Source organism: Pezoporus flaviventris, unplaced genomic scaffold (genome assembly GCF_033815535.1).
Source record: "Pezoporus flaviventris isolate CSIRO_AGI_PZ_B2104156 unplaced genomic scaffold, CSIRO_AGI_Pfla_v1 ptg000041l, whole genome shotgun sequence".
In the NCBI taxonomy this organism is placed as follows: Eukaryota; Metazoa; Chordata; class Aves; order Psittaciformes; family Psittacidae; genus Pezoporus; species Pezoporus flaviventris.
Window position 1 is genome coordinate 7434014 of NW_026892589.1, and position 22154 is coordinate 7456167.

The 22154-nt window shown below is 41.7% G+C and overlaps 1 protein-coding gene across 5 annotated transcripts in view; it reads left to right on the forward strand.

The window, feature by feature from the left end:
* The window catches only part of ZDHHC8 (zinc finger DHHC-type palmitoyltransferase 8), a 124594-nt gene that overhangs the window by 87594 nt on the left and 14846 nt on the right, over positions 1 to 22154 (forward strand). For 3 of the 5 annotated variants that reach the window (XM_061465628.1, XM_061465629.1, XM_061465627.1), the window contains 5 exons: positions 10070 to 10191; positions 14359 to 14516; positions 17673 to 17845; positions 18517 to 18619; positions 21799 to 21890. In XM_061465628.1, coding sequence (XP_061321612.1) covers positions 10070 to 10191; positions 14359 to 14516; positions 17673 to 17845; positions 18517 to 18619; positions 21799 to 21890 — 648 coding nt within the window. Of the gene's footprint in view, positions 1 to 5137; positions 5633 to 10069; positions 10192 to 13474; positions 13728 to 14343; positions 14517 to 17672; positions 17846 to 18516; positions 18620 to 21798; positions 21891 to 22154 lie in introns of those variants that run through there. The other 2 variants (XM_061465626.1, XM_061465630.1) reach the window with 2 other exon arrangements.

A 22154-nucleotide genomic window follows, 5' to 3' on the forward strand; every position in this document is an offset into this window, starting at 1 on the left:
AAATCTTCCAACAAGAGTCCAGATTAGGACTGCCTTCCTTTCCCTACGTAACAGCTATTGCATAGATAAAAGAACTTGTGTAGCAGCTCTGAAATGTGTTATTCAGGCCACTGACAGGTGTATTTTCCAGATTTCAAAGGCAGTACATGATCCAGACAAGTCTGCAGGAACCCCTGGTCTTAACTGGTTGTAGATTTCCTGAACAGCTCTCTCAAGTCATGGAAGAAATGTAACTGCTGTTACCACTCTCACTGGATTTTCCTTCCCCTCCTTTGGACAAGTCTCTCTAGCTGCCCCAGAATTGCAAAGAGCTGCTGGTAGATGTGTCAGCACTGGCTGGATATTGGGTTGAGTGCCCTCCCCAAACACCTGAACTGTGGTGGCAGTATCAAACCTTGCCTGCAGCTCCATGGTCCTTCTGTCTTTCCAGCTCAGACCATGCAACATCCCTGACAGGGCTGGCTAGCATCTCACTGCTGGTTCATGACGCAAGTGGTACACGTGCCAGAGACATAAGGTCTTCCAGTAAGATATTCCCTGCTAGTGTTCACTACATCAGGCAGACCCTGAAGCTCTTTCAAAGCAGAGCCTTTAACAAGGCAGCTTGCTCTCTGATGCAGACCTGGCACCTAGGCTGGCCAGGGCGAGCTCAGATACCTGGGCTCTCTCTGCTAGTGTCTTCTGCTTTTCCTCTTTTGCCCTCCGCCCTGGAAAGCAGATTATGTTACCCCATTCTCTGCTACTCCCCTGAGGACATCATCACAGAGTTCAGAGCTCATACTGAATGAGTCTTGTGCATATTGGCTCATTGTTAATTTAAGTGGCACATGCTTTAAACTAATAGATGCTGTCTTTTAGTTAAGTAATTTCTCCAGTCACTGTAAAGGGATGATTTTTCTTGTGAAATTTAATTTCTTTCTACTAGGCTCATGTGGAAAAGGAATGTCTAAAAAGTCAAATTAACTTTTCAACAAGGGTAATATAGACTGTATCTTATCACTGATGTCACCAACCCCTCCTTATCTCACAGTATTTCTTTCCCTGTTTCTCTCATCACAGCGCACTTACAAGGAGCTACTTTGCTTCCACTACACCACTATCTCATGAATTCAAACACTGAATGTGTACTAGATGTTTTGTCAGTATGTGGTTGGGGAATACAGTAAGCAAAGTCTGTACAAATCCTTCTGTGCCAGTAGCTGGGATCACCTCAAGTGCATCTGAATTAAGCTGCTGATAATTTGAACTTAATTGAAAAAAACAGTTCTGTAGGAGCAACCCACCTCACCTTTCTGCATTGCTGGTGGATTCGTGCCTCTGTTGACAAGGATGAGGACAATAGGGAAAACAGTGGAGAACATCCTCAGTCAGGAAGGAGCTATCCTGCGCATTTCTTCCATCGGAGAGGCATGGGATCTGGCAAGTGCAATTTCATCAATCCAACAAAAACTTTGGTTGCAGATTGCTGAGAGGTCTGAAAGATCACGAGAGTCACTAGTGGCATGAAACCCAAATAAACTGTGTTTTTCATCACACAAGGAAATGGGACTCTGGTGGACTCAAGATGAGAGCCTGGCTCTTCTTAGCTACAGTAGATTAATAATTCTGATGCTTACAAATTAGAAGCACAAGTTTGCATTCCATGTGCTGTCTTCAAAAATGCTCAGACAAACTCAGCTTGTGTAGCATATGTGTCCCCTTCAAACACTGTTAAGTATCTTTCGCCCTCCCTGGACACCATGCTGGGCAGCTGGGCTGTGATTATTGCTGGAAGTGGTGCATTGCGGGAGCCCAGACTGAGGGCACTGCAGCCACATGCACTGAGAACTTGGCTGTGTTATGAGTTACTGGTTCATACAGCATCTTTTGGAGGTAATTCTCTGATTTCCCATTTAGCAAGGTTTCTGTGGCTAGAGAATTCCCTTATGTGAATTTTGGAACAGGCTGGAAGTCATTGAGCTGTTGCAGTACAGCGATGCTGGTGGCCAGCCATATGCAGACAGAACTGCAAAGGAATGTTACTAGGCAGCAGTTCCTTCTTTTCCTAACCAAATGGATTTAAAACTTTCAGTGTGACAGGGCAACTCGTGTCTCTTGCACTGTGGTTATTTTGCAGGGACTCCATACTGCCCTGTTGTGATCCAAAGACCACCCATATACTCAGTTGTCTTTTTAGCTGCTGCAAAAAGTGGGGTTCAGATCCCACTGCTCAGCATGGTACTGATGAAAGGTTGGTGCATGTTTCAGAAGCCCTAGGTTGCACTTGTCCTTGCCTATTCCAGCTTGCATGGCATTTTAAGCTTTGCAGAGTCCAGGGCTGAGAAAGCAAACCAGGGACCTTCACATAAAGGGGTTTGTTCTGAATCTGAGTGCTCACTCTCTATATCTGTGCTCAGAGTGGCTCTGATTTACCTATACATTGGTAACTGACCCCTTTCAGTGAGGCCACAGAGGGTATACTGCTGCTCAGGTTGACTCTGCTTGCAGCCCATTAGACACTTGAAGTGCTATGAAGACCTTCACTTCGATGTCTCAATTTGATATGAGCATTATCCTTCTAATATGTTCCTGTGTACTCTGAAATCCAGCCTATAGATACCCTAGAATCAGTGTGCAATTAAGGCCTTCAGTTTGAGGTACAGATAAAAAGCTGGGCATTTCAAGTGATGCTACACCATTATGGCATATTTCTTTACAAGTGTATCCAAACAAAAACTCTGTTCTGGGCTTTTGTATATTCCAGTAAGTGATAACTGACTCTGGGTAGGTCCTTAATTCACTGGAGGACAGCACAAATTTCAAAGCACTGTGTAGAGAAAGATTTTGCTGGTTTAATCTGTAGCAGTAACTGATGCCTTTGCTAATTTTATAGATGCTCTACCAGGTTTCTGGGCTCCCAGGAGCTACTGAGAATGCAGAGTGCATCTCTGCAAAGCACTGTGTGTTCAGTCCAGCACACTCCAGTCCTGTCTCCTCACCGTGCACATGATGTAACGTCACATTGTGTATGTAGCTCAGAAGAGTGTGTCCTGCCCGCTGGCTGCAGGGTTTATCTGTGCCTGTGCAATAGGTCTGGATGGCTGGATGGCTTCTAAGGTTGAGAATAATGATGGATATGTTTACCCCTGTGGTTGTCTCACTCGGAATTGGTTATTGGTATTCTTGTTCCCTCTCTATATTTCTCCCACATCAATTCAGATAACAATGATGCCTTTTCACAGGTACTGTGAACAGCAGAGACTGTTTAAAAAGGGAGGAAGAGAACATGCTCCAGAGCTTTCAAGCAGCTTTGTGGAAAGGGTAGAATGCATTTTACTTTGGAGGTGATGTATAGCCCAGATAAGGCTTTTCAGCAAGAACCATTATATCTCAAGATGACTTCTGAATTGATTTAGTTCCTCTGATCCATATGTTGCCAGACATGAACCACTAGCCTTTGGATGGAGTCCAGGGTGTAATGGAAAGTTCACTGAAACCCCATCAGCTCTTGTTAAACCTGAGTGAATTTCAGCCTAGCACATTTCTTGTGAATAATTAAACACAGTTAAGCAGGTGATGGATCTGAACTTCTATCTCTAGTATTCAGCTATATTTCAATTACGAAGGGGATAATGAAATTTACGAGGGTTTTGGTGGTGAGGTTTAGGCTGATTTTTTGCTCCTGTGATGGATAACTGTACCTGGAAACTCAGGGTAGCTATTTTGGTATCTCGTACTTATCACCAGCATGACCCTTTCCAAGTGGCATTCAGCTGTTATCATTTTCTGATTTTTAGTAGTAAATTCTCCAGTATTTACTTCTCCTTTTCCTATTTTTATGTAACATTTGGATTTGTTATCCTATACTTTGATATCACTTTCTATCAGTACAACTGCTGAACTCACAGTGAGGGTGTAGTGCTATGGCAACAATATATTAACTGAAATCTTTCCAGTGAGTAAGATATGGTGCAGAAATTAGTTCATTTATCAAAATCTGATCTGGCAGAGCTGAGCAAAGGACCTGCCTATCCTGAACCTCCTGCTGTCGTCACAAATAGACATCCTGTTTCACGTTGGTTATGACACTCAAGATACATTCTCTCCTGACTGTTCCCAGTGGTGCCTTGTTAAACCTAGAAATGTCTTACCACCTTGGAAATTATTTTTAGATGTACAATAATCTCCAAGCTATCTTTGGTAGTGACAAGAAATGGAAAAGGATTGGGTGGTTTTTTTTTTTCTTCTGTTACTATTCCAGGAAGGTATTTTTCTGTGATTTCAGGGTAGGAAAGAGCATATAAATGGAAAAATCTCACCCAAACTGGGATATGTGAGAAACGTGTTGGATTTTCATTACTAAACACTAAGCTCTGCCCTTCTTTGCTCTGTGCTGCAGACTGGGTGGTGTACAGCCTTCAGAATGCTGTCTTGCACCTTCTCTGTCCTGTGTACACACTGGCTTACATCTAACTTCAAATTCTTCTAAAATGTGGGTGTTGGGAATCAGTCAGTTGATAGCCCTTTCATTTATGGTCCTGCTGGCACAGTGCCGAGTTAGGAGGACTTTCACCTCTCTGTGTTCCTGTGTCTCCTCCGACATACTGTCTCAGCCTTCCAGACTGTTGTGCCTCTCAAGGTACAACTCTGGCAGCTTTCAGGCAGCCCAGGACACTGAGTCCAGCTCCCATGGTTCCTGGATATTTGGTTAACATTAGAAAAGTTAAATCTTTGGTCAGATCTGGTGATGATTAGAAATGGTTTACATGAGTCTTACACTGCAGAAACTGGTACATGTTCTGAACAGTCTACGTCTGGCTAGAAACTCTTGGAGAGGAATCAAACCAGGACAGGCTGCTACAGGCTTATGGACACAGTTTGAATGTTTTTAGTGAGATTAGTACCAGTGCTTAGTCAAATTATGTTCGCTTATTGACTCCTCTTATCTCATTAGTTCCTACTTCACTGAACTGCTTCTACATGTATGCATTGAATCAGCTACTTCATATTACTGTTTTACCACTCTAACGGTGGAAGAGGTTCATTCTAATTAAGAGATGCTTTCTCTTCTCGTGATCTGTGACAAAATAAATTGTTGTGTTGCGTATCTGCCATCTATTTGAGACTGAGGGAAAGATGTGGTAATTTCAGATCATGTATTAGGTGCAAGTGAGCAGCCAAATAGGCAATCCTTGGGGTCTTCTTATTGGGTGTGGATAACTGTCCGACATTTGGGTGCCTGCCTGTACTCTTGAGGTTTCCACATCTTCTCTGTACACTACACAAGCCAATTTCACTGTCTTTCTGTTAGAAAGAGAAGGGTTGTAGTCTCCTGCTCCATGCTCTGCTTCTTGTCTCTGGACTCGAGGGATCCTGAGGCACCCTGTATGCACATACTTAGTGTGCTCCAAGCAGAGTGTAAAGTGAACCACCAGCCTTGTTTACTGGGTGAATCACAGAGGCATCCTCACACGACAGCCCATCAGCTGGAGGAGTGTGCCTCACACCTACCCAGTTCAGGAGTGGGTAGGGGGTGCCTGGAGCTAGAGTCCAGGAGATCAAACACCAGAGCCACCAGCCTGGCCCTAAAGAAATGCTTTGAGATTTGCAAAATCAAAGGTGATCCCTTCTCAGTCCTGCAGTGGGGAAGATGGTCTGTCAGCAGTTCATGTCTCATTTGCAAAAGGCCTGACTGGCATGGAAGGGGGAAGCAGATGGCTTTTAGCCACTCTGCAAGCCAATGTCAGAGCCAAGACTAAAGCCTGGTTCTTGAAATTCCATCCTCAATGGCCTACTGCCTCTCTAAGCATGTGTAAGGTTTTAATGAAAAACACCAGATCTTAATTTAGAGCAGGATTCAAGAGAAATGTCCTATTCAATTACTTAATTTTAGATGAACTGTAAGACACAAACATGTCTTGCTACAAAGCACCAACCAAAAAAGCAGAAAGGATTATTTGTTGTTTAATTTACCAGAGGAACACAGCTGATCATGCATAAGTCTATCTGACACCTTGCAAGTTGTATGATCCTATTTGTTAATCTTTTTAACTTTACATTTTATTAGGACAGAGTTTCAAATAGGATAAATGAGATTAAATCTGTCACCCTGAATTACTCTCCTCTGAGTTATGAGCAGAATCACTCTGTGCTAGAGAAGTATAATTAGGAGGAAAATGCTGCCTGTGTAATTGTGTGCTTTATTCAGAAGAACTTGAGATCCATAATTATCCCTGCTGTGCCACTGTGGCGTGTGCTGGCTCTCAATTTCTACAGTAAACAGAACCATAGATGAGCAGTTCTTTTCCTGAGCAACTCCTGATGTAGCATGGCTGGTACAGCAGCAATATTATCCTTCAGGTCTCCTGGTTCAAGTGAGGGATCTGCACTGACTTGGAATAGAGCACCCATTGTACATTTATTTTCACATCTACCGTGAACTTGATTGTGCATTGAGGAATAATGGCCATGGGGAACAGAGAGTCTTTGGAGCTATAGATATGCAGGTGAGGCATGTGTAGGTGCTTATGCAAAAAAAGCAAGTCATAGCACAGCTGGTGCTGTGTTCCATCACTTAACTTTGCAGCGGTCCAAGGATATTGCCTTCGACCTCCGCAGTGACTGTGATTCTGCAGATGCTCCAGCAAACACAAAGGGTGCAGCTTTCTTTGACAATAATTAAGCTGTAATGAAAAGCTCTGGGTTAGGACATTGTGGTTTTGCTGCTAGTGCACATCAGAAATCTTGGGGTTTAGTTTTTCTGTCAGGAAAATCTGGTGGTAGTGCTCCATTAGAGGACTATACACTGCTGTTAGCTCAATTTATATGGCCCTATAGAATTTGTGGTACCCTTTGTGGTGTATAATTCCACTGTGAGATGAGCTAAAGACACCAGACTGTAGCCTTTTGAAGTTTTGGGTTCACCAACCCAAGAAAGCTTTGAATCCATGTTTTGTTTATCTAGATTCTTAACAACTTCTGTTAGAAAAAGGAAGTTCAGCTAGAATTGTCCCATAGGTTGCCATATAGCTGCTGGAAGCAGATTGCTTGGAGACAGGATGTGCACAAAGTGAAAAGAAACTCACTACACATCTTTCTCAGGCATTTCTGCAGCTTCCTTCCCCAGGCAGAGAGTGCAGTGGGTCGGAAGCCAGGCTTTTGCACGACAGATTAGTGATAAAGCAACCTGCCAGACTTGGATTAGAATTTCTGTTACTTTGCCTAAAATGATGTGTGCATCAGGAGGGACAGGGAGGATGCATCATCTTTTGAGAATGCTAGTAGAAATTTTATGTTCTTTTTCAGACCTTTTTACAGTTACAAGCCAGGACTTGATCTCCACATCTGGTTTTATTGGTCAGTCTGGTTTACAAATGAGGCCCCTTTTGTCCCATCTAATTTTATGTAATCTGTGATGCTGCATAAAGATTCTGGGAATTAGAAATGGAAGGACTGTGAACAGTCCTTCTGGCTAATATGTACAATGACTCACTCTATCCTTTATTTCGACTTCCGTGCAGTATTTTCAGATCCACTATTTACCCATTAAATGAGCTGTTCAGTTTATCTTATGGCTAAAGTTTTTCAAAGTATTTTGATGTATTTGCTGGGAACATGACAAAGTAAATCACAAATGAGAACGTTAACAAATGCTTACATTAATCATCTGAGACAGTCTCATCAGAATCTTGTTCTGAGTAACTAGTTATCTGTACAGAAAGGGGGGTTTCCTGTCCCTTGATTTGCCAACTTACTTTACTGCCAAGGAAATCTCTCCCCCCTTCTTGACAAGCAGTGGGTAACTTCATAATCTTTCTCTGTGTAGGCAATTTCTTCATGGGAAGAAATTAAGCCAGTCATGCCCATTTACTGTAATTTAGAGGGAAGAACCCTTCCCTGGGTTGAATTCATTCTGTAACTGCTTATTTCAGGACTTAACTTTGCTTTCCTCCAAAGGAGCTGGCAGAAACTGTTGTTAGTGACAGGCCTTGCAGCTTGCTTGGCAAGGTCATTGTAGCACATTTCATGGCAAGTGAGAAACTTCTGCCTTGCCTTGGTTTTCAGTCATCAGCAGCTGCTTTGAGGAAAACGGAGCACGGCAGCAAGTCAGCATGACCTTGCTGCACATTGAAATTCCACCTCCTGAGAGACTTAAGGGTCTTAGGGTACCTCATGGAGTCAAGCCGGGTCTGTCTGAGCTGGTTCATCTCTATCAGCATTCTCTTCTACAAGACCTGCTCCCTTACCCCAGCACCATGACCACCATGGATGAGATCCCAAATGCAAGAGAGACACAGAGAAGTGAATCTCCCCTCCACTGAACTCCCAGCCATTTCTTATTCTCCTCATAGGTGTTAATTTCCTGGGACTTTCCACGCTAAGACCAGTCCCAGGAGAAACCCCATGCTTCTGCTTCCCCTCTGTGGGCTATAGCAAAGCATCCTTACTCAAGTGAGAAGATTTAGTTTTTCCTTCTCCTCTAGTCAGCCTGGAGGCTTAGCAACAGCCACATACGTATGTCGCTCTTGGCTTTACAGTTCAGTCACCCTGGGTAGCATTTGTCCATCTTTTACTCGCTCCCGGCCAGGCTGATTGAAGCACATGCAAGGAAAGGCCCTTTTAAAAACAGTTTGCAGCAGTGCAATGTTAAAAGCCTGGCTGTGAAGAGGAGGGGAGCAGAAAACAATCTCTTCCTGCCTGCTCACAAAGAAATGGGAGGAGAAAATGCAGTGCCCTTCTGATGCTGGCCACAAGAGCTTGTTTAACAGTGTCTCTTCAAGGTCAGTAACACCATTCTCAGCTGTTCAAAACAGCATTTTGTGAGCAAAACCAGCACAAATTAGATTTAGGAGAAGGCTGGTTGTTTGTTGTTGTTTTTGCTTTCTCCCTGCGGGCTTCAGGCTGGCAGACAACCGGAATCAACTGTAGATGTAATTCAGGCAAAATACAATCCAGAATCTGTAAGCTAATGCACGATATATGCTAATGGCAGCAGGTATTGCTGCTGAATTGCTTTCTCCTTAGCAGCTTGGAGGAGGCCCTGGCTGGCAATGCAGGTGAAAATCTGAGCTGCGCAGTCAGGGGTCTTACTCAAAGTGTTTCCTTATTTATATTTGCAAGATTCATGAGATGGATCAGATTTTTCCCCTCAACAACCCTGTAAGACTTAAACCCTCTTGTGCAGAGCAGAGAAGTAGGTTTGGTCTAGTGTTAGGGATAATCTTTAGAGAGGCTGTAAATGCCTGAGTGAATAAACGCTGCTTTTTACTGGGTGAAGTTGCCTGTAAGGCTATTTTCTGCCTTGGTCCTGCCCTCCTGTGCTGGCAGGAAGTGTTCTTCTTTGCAGTTAGAACAATTTTCCTATAGCTAATAGGCATTTCTCCATCCTCTTTCCAGAGTTTCTTACTTTTTCTCCTTTACCCTTTATTGTCAGTTATGTTCATTGGGTGGGCAACAAGCCTTTCCAGTGGTAGACACTATCCACTTTCTTTTCAGTATTGCATTCTTACATTCTCCTGACACCCGCAGAGTCCATGCTTGGTCTGACTAAACTTTCCCCCAAGGAGAGGTTTTGTAGTGTTGGTTCTGAGTGTTATTTGTAGTTAAAAACCACTCAGGGAAGTATAGCAATAAGTGAGTGTGCTGCTCTCTGTACCTGTTGGTGGAGACCAGTAGTTTAAAAACCCCATTCTGCTTTACACCAGTGAAAACTAAAAGTAGCAGCAACTGCAGTAAGGCTACATAGACAGTAAACAGATATGCAACAATGGGATGGAGCTTTTACACAGATAGATAAGCAAAACGCCAGGTTGCAAATAAGTCAATAGGGTTGCAGAGCTCTATGAGCCAAGTGGACAATTGGTGCTTTCTGTGCTATGGAACAAAGCAGCTTCAGAGAGGTTGTCTGCAGTGTACTTTAGATCACTGAAACTGGCTCTATGGAAATTTCTGTGATTTAACTGCATATTCAGCCTTGCTGCATGGCTGGTGGGGAGGGGATGAAACTACTTCTCTATGTGATGCTGGTGAGTGGGAAGAAACTAGGTGTTAGAGCCAAGGAGCCTTTACCTACAACTTTTCTTCTCTGCAGGTGCCCCTGGTTGACAAAAGCCATCTCCCCAGCCATCCCCGTGTACAATGGGCTCGTGTTCTTGTTTGTACTGGCAAACTTCAGCATGGCAACTTTCATGGACCCTGGAGTTTTCCCTCGAGGTAACAGAATGGGACTGTGGGGAGGGAATTTGAAAGCCCAAGCCAAAGTAGGTATACTCTGTTTGCTGACTAATCTCATTTTTTTTCCCCCCTGGTATTCTTCCCGGTAGACTTTATTTATTATGCTCAGCTGACAGTAAAGGAGGGATAGTAGTGAGATGCTGGATACCCTCCATCTCTATTCTGAGCTAGGTGCCAGTTGTCCTTGCACTTGCTCAGGCTGGCAGTTGAGGGCACAGGGCTGCATAGAATGGTTCTCGTTGAGTACATCTCCTGACTGATGTGATTGTGATTGCTATCCCTTGTGTCATGCTGGCACATTGGATTTAAGTCACTGTCTTCACAATAGGTAGCATAGTGGAGGGGAGAGGCTAAACAGCTTCCTCTAAGGAGACCTTCCAAAAAGCCTTAAAACAAATGCAAAAGCACTGAAAGCTGAAAAAAGATAATGGATAAGGCTTGCCTGAGAGTGTCTAAAAATGTATATGCTTAGAAAGATATGCCTGCTTGAATTAGTACTGATTCACAGCTGATTAAATTAGGATAAAGATCTCTCAGCTTTTGTAATGGGAACCACAGTGCAGCTATCTCTTTTAACACATCCTAATGAGAGAATTATCACCTCATTTTATCTGTCTTCCAATAATTATTCACATGGAGTTTGCAGCAGAGGTTGCTGTAGGCATTCTTGCTAAGCCAATGGATCTGTGCTCTGTGCAAGCTGTACTTTCTCACTTCTGTTCACTGAAATCAGTATCTATTTTGAATTGCTACCTGACAAGAACAAGGCACCTGTCCTGCTGACTTCCCTGAATAGCAAGTGCCAGGTTTCTCCAGGTAGCAGGGTTTAATGATGAGTAACTGTCTGCTATTCCTTTCAGCTGAAGGTTTTGAATCCCTAATTAAGTGTTGCAGCACTCCGGTTAAGGAAATAATTGTGTGTAAAGACAAAGGCAAGATTTGGTCATTTGTACAAGATTAAGTGATGCCATGTTGAGGTGCTTAAAGGTACAAATAGATGCTACTGAGATTTTCAAAAGAGCTAAAGCATTTAGGATTTATAATCCCAGGCTTTTTAGTTCCTCCATCTCAGCAGAGAGAGCAGTGGTTGAACATGCTTTGGGTGTGAAGTTATTGAAAGCAACCCTGCTCATTCCCTTTGGTAGGAGGAGAGCTGGAATTTGCTCAGTTTTGAAAATCTCAGTCTGGAAATCCAATATCTTTGTGCAGTGTAGTTCCCTCAGGCCGGAGCCTGCAGCTGGGTGCTCAGCATGCCCTATGAAGATCAATACTGAGTGTATTGTAAATTCATACTTTCCTTTGCACTTCTCTTTCTCAAACAAGTTCTTTATTTTGGACTTTGCATTTAAAGGAGAAACACGCAGGGAGATCAGATAGAAACTGAAACTTTCTTATCACCTTGCCTTCCTTCCCGTCTCCCTTAACACAAGGGAGTCAGGAGCAAAGCAGGAAGAGGAGTTCTTACAGCTTGCCTTTCATCTGTCTCTTTCTCTGAATTTATAAGACCTTGGTCTTATATCTCTATGACATGTGTGTGCTTGGTCTGGAAGAGGCTGGTAGCAAGGGGGAAAGTTGGAAAAGGGATGGAAGTCATCCTGGAAGAAGGTGATGGAATAGGAGCTTAGATGTGTGAAGGAAGCAAACTGATAAGGAAAAGATGGAAAAGATTAGAAATTACCAGTGCTGGGAGGAACGAGGAGCAGATGTTATTTCAGATCACAAGTGTGCATGTGAAAAAAGCTATCACCACCCCACGCCACCCGCAGAGCTGCCAGTGTGAGGAGTTCAACAATTGTAGGAGTGATGTAAAATGAATATACAATAAAGCTATTTGCTTTCTGTTACTGAAATTAGGTTGAGTCTTCTTGATTTTCCAGCTTCTTAGCACATTTCTGATAGGTATAAATTTACTTCAAAACCAAACTAAGCTATATAGAAGCTGAGATTCTAAAGAAATCACGTGATTTGTTTAAGGAAGCCACCAAAAATCATATGATATGTTATAAAAACACTAGAGTTGGCTGCCCTGTGTCAGTGCATCAGAGTATGAGAAAGTGTGTAGTAGGATACATTCCTCTGCCAATGTATTCTTCTGCTCAGATCACTGAAAGCTGGGAATAAACACATTTCTAGCTCTGTCATATGAATGTACAGGTTCTCTGGCAGATAGAACTTGGGCTATGGGGGAGGTAAACCCATAAAGTGTTGAAGAGGGCCTGAATCAAACTCCCATACCCATTACTCATTTTTTGCTCATATTTTAACATGTTGGCTCTCTGAATGTTTCTGGTATGAATCAGGTTTGGCTCTGTGTGAGTGAATTGCCAGTAACACACCAAAATGAATGAGAAGGAAAGGAATTATTAAGTCACTGATATTGGGGCTACACTGACAAATCTGATTTACAGCCTGGGTTGAGACTGGCAGTGTTTGTTGCTGACACATTACAGATACCAACTACAAACTGGCTTCCAGTATTTTTGATGTGAATCTATATTATACAAACTCTTCAAGTATGTGTCAGTTCTGCAAGACTAATGTATTTAATTGCATGTAGATATGTACAATGTGCAGACTTTTTGTCTGCATAGTCAGGGTTTTTTACAAGAGCTTAAATGGTTTAATTGTTCTAGTGTCTTGTTTTGATATGCCCACATGAATTATACAGCATGGGCTAGTTTATAATAGTATTGAAGGATATAAAGATTGTATTTATAGAAGTGCCTAAGGGATTTACAGTCTAGCTCTCACTAGGAGTCCCACTGACTAGTCATGAAGGGAAATTATAGAGAATGATGCCAGTATAGCACTCTACTTCCATACACAAACATTAATCCAGAGAATATTCCTGAAAGGTAAATATGGTAGCTGAGCCAGATTCCGAGCTCATCTAAGTGAAGGGAGAAACTCCCTCTGAAGTCAGTGGAGATTGTATCATGATAGCACATTTAGAGAAGATTTAATATAGAACTAAATGACGGTGATTGATGGCCCACTGGGACAGTATTATCAAATTCCACCTAATTTGGTCAGCCAATGCCAGCTGCACTATAATGTTTAACCAGGTGTTAAATAGCTGCGAACTTCTTAGATTTCCTGTGTCAAAAGGAAACAAATAAAGATCCCAGGAATCTAGAATAAAAGATGAACTTTCATGAACGCCTTTCTCATGTTCTTCCTTTTCTTCACAATATGTATTTGCTATTGTAGTGTGGCTTTTATTTTGTGCATTTATTTTTAAATGGCCTCTTTTCTTAAACAGGGCAGAGCTTAGCTGAGACGATAAACCATCTGCTCTCTGCGTTGTCCCTAATAAGATGACTGCGATATTGTCATCCTCATCTTACTAATGGCAAAGAAAAGCTAAATGACTAGCTCAAGGCCACAGAGTGGGAAAATTAGGATACAGGACTTCCCGAGTCCCAGTCCTGTGCTCAGATCAGTAAACCATTCTGCCTTTGAGAGAGGTGAGATCTTCCCAGTTATGTACTGCTACTAAAGCAAGAGCGTTCTGGGTATGCTATGAAGAGATGAGCACAGGATGCACTATAAATGAGTAAGGACTGATGCAAGGACTTTCCATGGGCACACAGATAGCTTCAGAATGGTAAATCTCACTGTGGACTCAGACTTCCTGGGGCAACAGGTCTTTGGGATGATTGTGGACTGACACTCTTTTTGTTGTCACTTAGGGTCATCTTGGTTCCCTTCTGAGGTTTGAGCTAGCACGATCTTCTAATACTTGTTGATGTAATTCCTTTCACTTTATCTGCTGGTAGGCTAGCATTGAATTAATCCCAAGTGCATGCAACAGAACATCTCACAAAAGCTTGGGTGATTTCCATCTCCCCTTTGACTCTAGTCTGCAGCTCGTCTTATTCATAAGATAAGACTCAGGCACCTCTCTTTATCCAGGAGCTGGTAAGGCTGCACAGCACTCTTATGGGAGATGCTAAAATGAGCCTTGATCACTGGAGTGTTCTGTAGCCTGAACAACCAGTTCTGACAGTCCCTCACTTCCACCGCTTTGTTATTTGTCTGACAAGCCCAAGAGCACATGCAGTGCCCCTGTATCCAAGGCACTGACTGAATTAGCTCTTTTATCTTTACCCTATTTCCACTAACTTTTAGTTTTGCATTGAGCAGCAGATGAAGATGAAGATAAAGATGATGACTTCAGAGCTCCACTCTACAAGAACGTGGAGATTAAAGGAATCCAAGTACGGATGAAATGGTGTGCTACCTGCCACTTCTACCGCCCTCCACGCTGCTCCCACTGCAGTGTCTGTGACAACTGTGTTGAGGTAACAGTTCTGTTGATTATGTGATCTCTTGGTTTTGCCTCAGTGATGGGGTTGCATATCTTACTGAAAACATGCAGTTAGGTGCTTCCCCCAGTATTTCAGTTCTTGAAAGTTCTCAGCTGTAACCTTGTTGATGGACTCCTACTAATCAGTACCATTTGAAACATAGCCCTCAGTTATGATGGTTAAATACACAATAATGTTTGATGTCGGCTTTGTTGCTAGTAATAATTAGAATAAACTTTTATAATGCTGGCTGTATTTTCATTGAAACAGCTAAGGGATCATGAATGTAAAGAAGGGGTAAATGAAAGAGTTGATGCAGAGGCAGAGTTCAGGAGAGCAGGAAATACATGGTGAACCATTGTAACTTGTCATGTATGAGTGTACCACTCAACATTCAATTCAGAACAAACTGGTGCCTACATTAGTGGACAAACAGGGAAGCTAGAATGGTGTATGAGCTTTAGGAAAACCAAGCTCAGGATTTAGCACTTGTTCTCCAGTAAATAGAAGGACCCCATATTTGTTTCAACACCCAAGCTCACTCATGACTCTAATGTTGGTTGCTCTGAATTATGGGTTTTCATGTTTCTTAATAGCTTTAGGGTCTTGGTGAGGCACAGGATTTTAAAAAATAACCCCAAACAGTAAAATGTGCTTTTCTGGGCTATAAACATCTCCCAGGTTTGTAAGTACAGAGTGCTGTATCCACAGCAGCATATTGCCAGGGGGGATTTTTTATTGCTGAGCTAAAAATTTCACTTCTTAAGGATCATTTCTGCTGCAAGGTCTATTTTTTTTTTCCAAAAGAAAGATGAAATCTTTAATATGTCTAAAATATATTCAGCTGTACCATTAAGATGAAAGGAATTACTAATCAGAAAAGGAAAAAAGTACCAACGTCAGCTAGAATACTGTGTATACCATCTTTGTCCTAATCCTCTTTGCCGTAAGCAAGGGAATAGTCCCAAAGAAAGCAGCTCAGTTACTTGTGAGAGGAAGGCTGCCTGGATTTATCTTGTGTCAGTCATTTTCTCCTTCAGGGCAATATATATCTAAGTTGTAATTATCTGGAAGCAGTGCTGTGCCTAATAACCATCAGTAAATAGGACAAGGCTGTCCTGTTGCAGAAGGCTTTAGAAGAATGCAGGATTCGGGAAGCTGGAGAGTAAGGAGCTGCCAAGGTCCCTGGGTAGAGAGGAATAGCGACAGCTATTCGTAAGTTGCATCAGTTTCTTCAGATTGCTGTGAATTGTTGAACAGAGCTGGATTTTTTGTGGAAAACCTGAGTCACATATTCCTTGTTTTAAAACATAAATGCTTTCACTAATCCAAGCTCTTGAGCATTGTTCAGATGATGGTAAATTCTCAGTTGACCCATGGAATTTCCTTCTTCTGCGCTCCCCAGTGGCTCAGCATGAAAGTTCATTTTGAACAAATGAAATTTTCTCAGAAGAAGATTGCTCAGAACTCAATGGCATAAACAATTGCCATTTCATGATGCCATAAGGCCTCCATGGAGGCATTTCTTTCTGCAGCAGAAGTGACAATGGGTGAAAATCCAAAAGGAACCAAAATAAAGTAGCAGAATGCAAGGTGACTCTCTCTAGCTCTCCAGAAGTTTTATTGATGGTCAGATCAGTTGAATGTTCCTTACTATTCTGGTGGGCAAGTAAGATGCTCTGCTTGTATAATTAAATTATGACTGCTGTGGAGGAATATAGGCAAAAAGCATTAATGACTTCTGAATCAATAAATCATGGTCTTAAACAGCATGTTTTATTGATTCTTGTGATGCTTATTTCCCACTCATCTATTCTACAAGAGCTTGCAGACAGTGATAGGAGTGACTACTGGCTGTTCCATGTGGAACCCTTTCAGGGTTGTAATTCACATCTTTCCACTTTTAATCTAGAATGTGCAATAAAAATTCCTTTCCCAAATAGAAAACTTTTGAGTTAATTTGATAAAAATGAACAAACAACAAAAGCTGACAACACTTGCAGAAATAAAATCATTTGAAACCTAAAGCCTGCTGTGACCAGAGGGACCCAAAAATGAAACTGTGACCAAAGTAGTCAGATTTTTTTGTTTTCTTTACTGAAGTGTTTGTGGTGGTTACTTACGCAGTTTCAATCCATAGATATTTTGAGCTGCATACAATCAGATCTGCATAATAAACATATGCTATGTCAGCATTTCAGATATAGCCTGAAATGATCTATATTAAAAGACCTGTCATTTTCTAATGTGCTTTGAAAAAGCTCCAGTCCGCATTCTTGTATTTTGTAAATTTTGGTAAATACATTGTGCAAAACTTAAAAATACAAAAACCCCCTTTGTCGTCATTGAGGAATGTTTAAAAATAACATTACCACAAAACAAAGAATAAACCATTTGTTGTTGTAATAAGTGTGAGCTATTGATTCTGAAGAATACAGAAATAAGAAGGGGTTATTTCTTGCACCTGATCCTGTCTTCAAACGTCTAAAATAATCCCATTGAAGACAGTGGATTTATGTGCTTATGAAACTGTATAAATGCACTTGGAATGTGTCTGTGGCTTGCCCTCATTATTAAATCTCCTGGTAGAAGGGATCTGTCTTTAGGAGAGACTTTGAACTTTTAACTGAGACAAATAGTCAGGTTCATAGCTGTTAAAGATCTTGTGCAGAACTTTGCCTGTGTCTTATCCAGCTGTTGCTTTTCTTTGGGGACCTGCTTGGTAAAAAAGTGTGCACATCATGTGCATTGTTTAAAGTGGTTTCATCCAGATAAATAGAAATGCAAAAATGTGGGGCAGAGAATCCTGCAGCAGTATTGCATCTTCAGAACATTCTAGGTTATAACAACGTCATTCTTATTGATGACTCATGCTAGTGATGATAAAAAATTAGTGCATCTGCTGCTAGCAGATAAATAACCTTTCATTTTTTGTAACTCTTTTTGAACCCTATAAACACTCAAGTACCTTTCCATCCATAGAGACAGAAACCACTTGGTCGTAAGCCCTAAAAGGAGATTCTAGCCTGTTGTAAAGCTGCAGAGTAGCCTGATGTAATTTTACTGACGATAGCTCAGATTTCTTTCCAAGACAATATATTTCCTTTCATTGTTTGGATATTGTTCCCTATCTCTCCCTTTCTTTACAAGGATTTTGACCATCACTGCCCATGGGTCAACAATTGCATAGGACGGAGGAACTATCGCTATTTTTTTCTCTTCTTGCTGTCCTTAAGTACGCACATGGTTGGAGTATTCACCTTTGGGCTCATCTTCGTACTAAACCATATGGAAAAGCTGGGAGCAGCTCATACTACCATTACGTATCCTTCTTTTTGGTCTTTCAAGACCCAAGGTGGCCTTGAGGGAAATGTGAAAGAATGAATCTGAAGATTTGGCTTGCTGGAACTGGTGGAGATCTACTCCTCTGCTGATACTCCATTACTCTTACCATGTAAATGCTTAGTGCAGGTTTTCCTCTGCACTCATTTTACCTGTATAACCATTAGTTATTCCCAAAACTCTGACCTTTTGTTTTGGTCTTTGATCTTAGTCTTTTCCATGACAGCCCAGCAGAAGAATGTGCTGCCTCCCTGAATTTTACTTCCAATGGGTATGACTCTAAACTGCTGGATACCATTTACTCTATTTAAAAGTTACTGTATTTTAAAAGAGAGTTTGCCCTGGAAGCAGCCCCCCTGCATGTTAGTGTAATACATGAACTGCTGGCTCTTAGGGGTGGTACATCTGTTGATACATTAGTGCAGAATGGTCTTTACAATATGGTTAGAATCAAAATCAGTGAGTTCACATTATTTTTAGCCATGTCAACTACAAGGACTTAGGCTAGGAGCAGTTACATTCAGTTAAATAATTAAAGGTGAGGGACACCCTCCCTGTTTCCAAGATACATTTTTGCTCCTTTTCCTCTCCCTCTCCTTCATAGCCTCTTTTTCCCTTCACTTACCCCAGTTTCTTTAACTCCTGCATACAGAATGGCTGTTATGTGTGTGGCTGGGTTATTCTTTATTCCAGTCATTGGTCTCACTGGCTTCCATATTGTTCTAGTGGCCCGAGGGCGCACAACGAATGAACAGGTAAGAAGCAATCTTTCTCTGTGTTGGTGGCTAAGATGTCGAGTTGGGAAGGAAAGTCAGCAAGTCAGCTTAGGTAAAGCAAAAAACAATCCAAATCTCAGCAGATTTGGAGCTTTCATGAAGATCAAGGAAGTCTGCCTGGTTTTCTCAAATTTTTTTCTTGAATGCACTACAAGCAAAGATTTCCCCCTTCTAACCATAGAGGATCATTGCAGGCTTATTTACCATTTAAAATCTGCTCATGGCCTTGAAATAGATTTTATCTGGAGTATCATCAACCCCAGAAGTTCAAACTTTATGAGTCAGACTGAAGAAACCATAAGTTTAAATGAAGGAAAGAAAGGAAAAGATTAAATCATGCTTTTGCCCTGTCTCCTGATATTTTGAACTCCTCCAGCTAACCCACAGTGCACATATTAAGGGCTGAACTAGCTCTTTGTCTCACTCTCTTTGTCTGTCTCTTGTTCTCATGCATATATGCACACACATGGAGAGGCTATTGGTTTTAACTTGTTTTGCTTCTCCAAACCAAGTGCCAACATGACATCTTGTGCCAAAAAGCCTGTAAAACTTCAGTTCTGCTGCTCAGTTACTCAAATGTATATAACCCACAGCCCCTGTGTGAGGGATCCAGACCAATATGCCTGTGCATATCAATAGCACGATACGGGTAGTAGCAATCTAGTCATGGGATCCCTGGCCCTGCAGTTCATAAGGGGTAGCTCAGTTAGAAAGCTTGACACTGGGTTACGCAAGGTGCCAGTCAGCTGCACACAGCATTTTCAGCTTTCTTCCCAATGTTAATTAATTGTGTGCATTCCAGGGCTTTGCCAGTCTCAGCTCCACTCAAAGTGCCCCTCACACACTACGTTTCTCACATCACACTTCTTTTTCAGTTTTTTATCAAATGCATTTCTACTGCTCTTGCACCTCTGGGTGCTCTGTAGCTCATGCTGAGCAGCGTGCTTCTAGCTGTCTGCAGGCTGACGTCTCCATGCTTACATGCTTATATGGCTTCTCTGCAGACTGTAAGAGTTGAAGACATCTGTCTTGAGGCCAGGCCTTCAGGAACTGGGATAAGATGGTCTCCTATCCCACAAGAGACAATACAAACTTCTATCCAGAATAGTGTGGGAGGTTTACATACGCAAAGAAGCTGAAGTCATCCTGAAGTGTTGCCTAACATGGCCTCTGAACAAAGCAGGCTTACCGTAGCTGTAGATCTTTTAATGCTTTTTCTGTCCTCCTTGGAATCAGCTGCTCTTAACTGTAAAACTGATTTTGGCCAAAAATAAGGTTTGATAGTGTTAACAATAGTACATCCTACAATAGTAGTTCATGCTACAATAGTAGCATGAAACCCAGGGCATTTTGGTCTCATAGCCCAAATCATGGTCTGTTTTAAGCTTGTCTTTGTGCAGTAATGAAAACTGTTCATGAAAGTTTTAGACTGAAGAGAAAGGAAAGATTTAAATTGAGAAAAAGGTAAAATTTTAACTTGCTGTGTTTGTGGCTACATAAACATTAAGAAAGTTGAGAATTTTATGTTTAACTTGATTGAAATAACTATTGGAAAATGTATCCTAGCTTGGTTTGATTTCCTGAGCTACCAAACCACTTAAGATTAATTCATTTTCCTATGCCATTCTGCAGATTAAATATAATATAGTTTTAGTTTCTGTTCAGTTGCGTGTACTGCCTATCTGTAACATTATCTGCTCTCAGCTTTCCAGTTACAATATGTTTAGCTACACTTTTCCTTTTTTCCCAGTAACTTTTATAGGCAGCGGTACAGACCTTTTTGGTATTTTATTGTAAATTTTTGGTATTTGTTCAGAGTCCATTGGGTTTGAGCATTCATAGTAGGCAAACTGTGATTGAGGAGTTCACAGAGGCTGATTTAAGATGTTTGTGAGCTTTACAAATGCCTCTGAAATTCTTTTATGGAATCAAAATAACCCATAACCCAACATCTGCTCATATCCTGGTATTTTTAGTTTTTGAATAGAGTAAATAAATATCCTTCCTTCTTAGGCTGCTTTCTATCAGTGGATTTCAAGCTACTCTAGAAACCAAATTGATATAATTAGTACTGTAATCTGCTAGTTAGAGAAATTTTATTTTCATGTTGTGTTTGAGAAAATGGGCACAGAGATATGAAGAGCTTTGCCAGCATCTGGCACAAATCAGCTTAAGTGCAGGATTAAATGCACATGTGCCAAATGTCTCAGGCCCATGGCTTAGTCATAAGGTTAGTCTTCCAACCCTCATAACTTCCAACATTTCTCTCTTGGCCTTTTAAAGAGTTTTATGTTATATCAAAGAGACCAGCATAATATATTGCAAAATCATTTAATCGTTGTTATTTTATGTGCAAGTAATTAAAGTATTTCTGGTACTCTCTAAACTTGTTGCTAGATCAAAACTATGAGATGATTAAAATTCATTACTTGCAAACAGCAACAGTAATGCTTTTAATGGCAATCACTATTAATCTCTCTGGCTTTATTGGTATTTATCCCCATATGGTTACTTTCAAGTATCTGCCTGTAGAGAATACAAACCCTTTACAAAGCTTATGAAGCTTTGAATGGATCCCACCAGTCTAATGAGGCTTGGCTTTTATTAAACTAGCTCATTTCCAAGCAAACATCGTAATCACCAGGGAGTTCCTGGCACCCTCCTGCATAAGGCAGGGGTTCGTACTATTTGCCGCTAGCGATGGGAAGCTGACAGAAAGGAAACATTGCTTTCATCCAACATTACGAATGTTGAATTGACATTCCTGTTTGTTTGGAGGGGACTTGCCAAGGAGCAGAGGAGTGGAAGTGACAGCAATGGAAGGGACAAAAGCAGGAAGTTTGGCTGCAGCAGGCACGAATCTAATTACAGGGGCGGCATGGACAGGTGAACCTTGCCACTTTGAAACTCAGTCACATTCAGCACACTGCCCTTTTGGGAAGGGGTCTTTAGTTGGTGTGCTTCCTAGCTAGAAGCAGGTGATGAAGATGGTGTGTTAGAGCAGGAGAGAGGAAGTGCAGCATTCAAAGAATGTTTGGGATCTGTTTGGGAAGGACACTAGGGTCAGAGTAAGGCATACTTGTTCTTGGCTTTCTGAGGGTTGGATGATGATTTTTATGTAACCAAAGGTTTGAGCACTGTCCTGAATATGTTTGCAGGTGACAGGTAAATTCCGTGGAGGAGTGAATCCCTTTACCCGAGGATGCTGTGGAAATGTGGAACATGTTCTCTGCAGCCCCTTGGCTCCCAGGTAAGAGAAATGCTTCAGCTGGGAGTGAGGGAGATGGAGTAGTTGTTGGGACAGAGGAAGAAAATGTGCTTGGTTGGGCTCACAAGTAAAGGACCATTGATGAAATATCAGGGAAGTAAAGCAAAACACTCTTGAAGGCAGAGCTCTGTGGTAGCCGTTCCACTGTTGCATTGCGCAAACCTGTCCAAGCAGTTGCTTTCTTCATGTTATTCATAACCCTCATCCCAGAAATGTTTATTTGGAATGAGCATGTCAACTTGTATC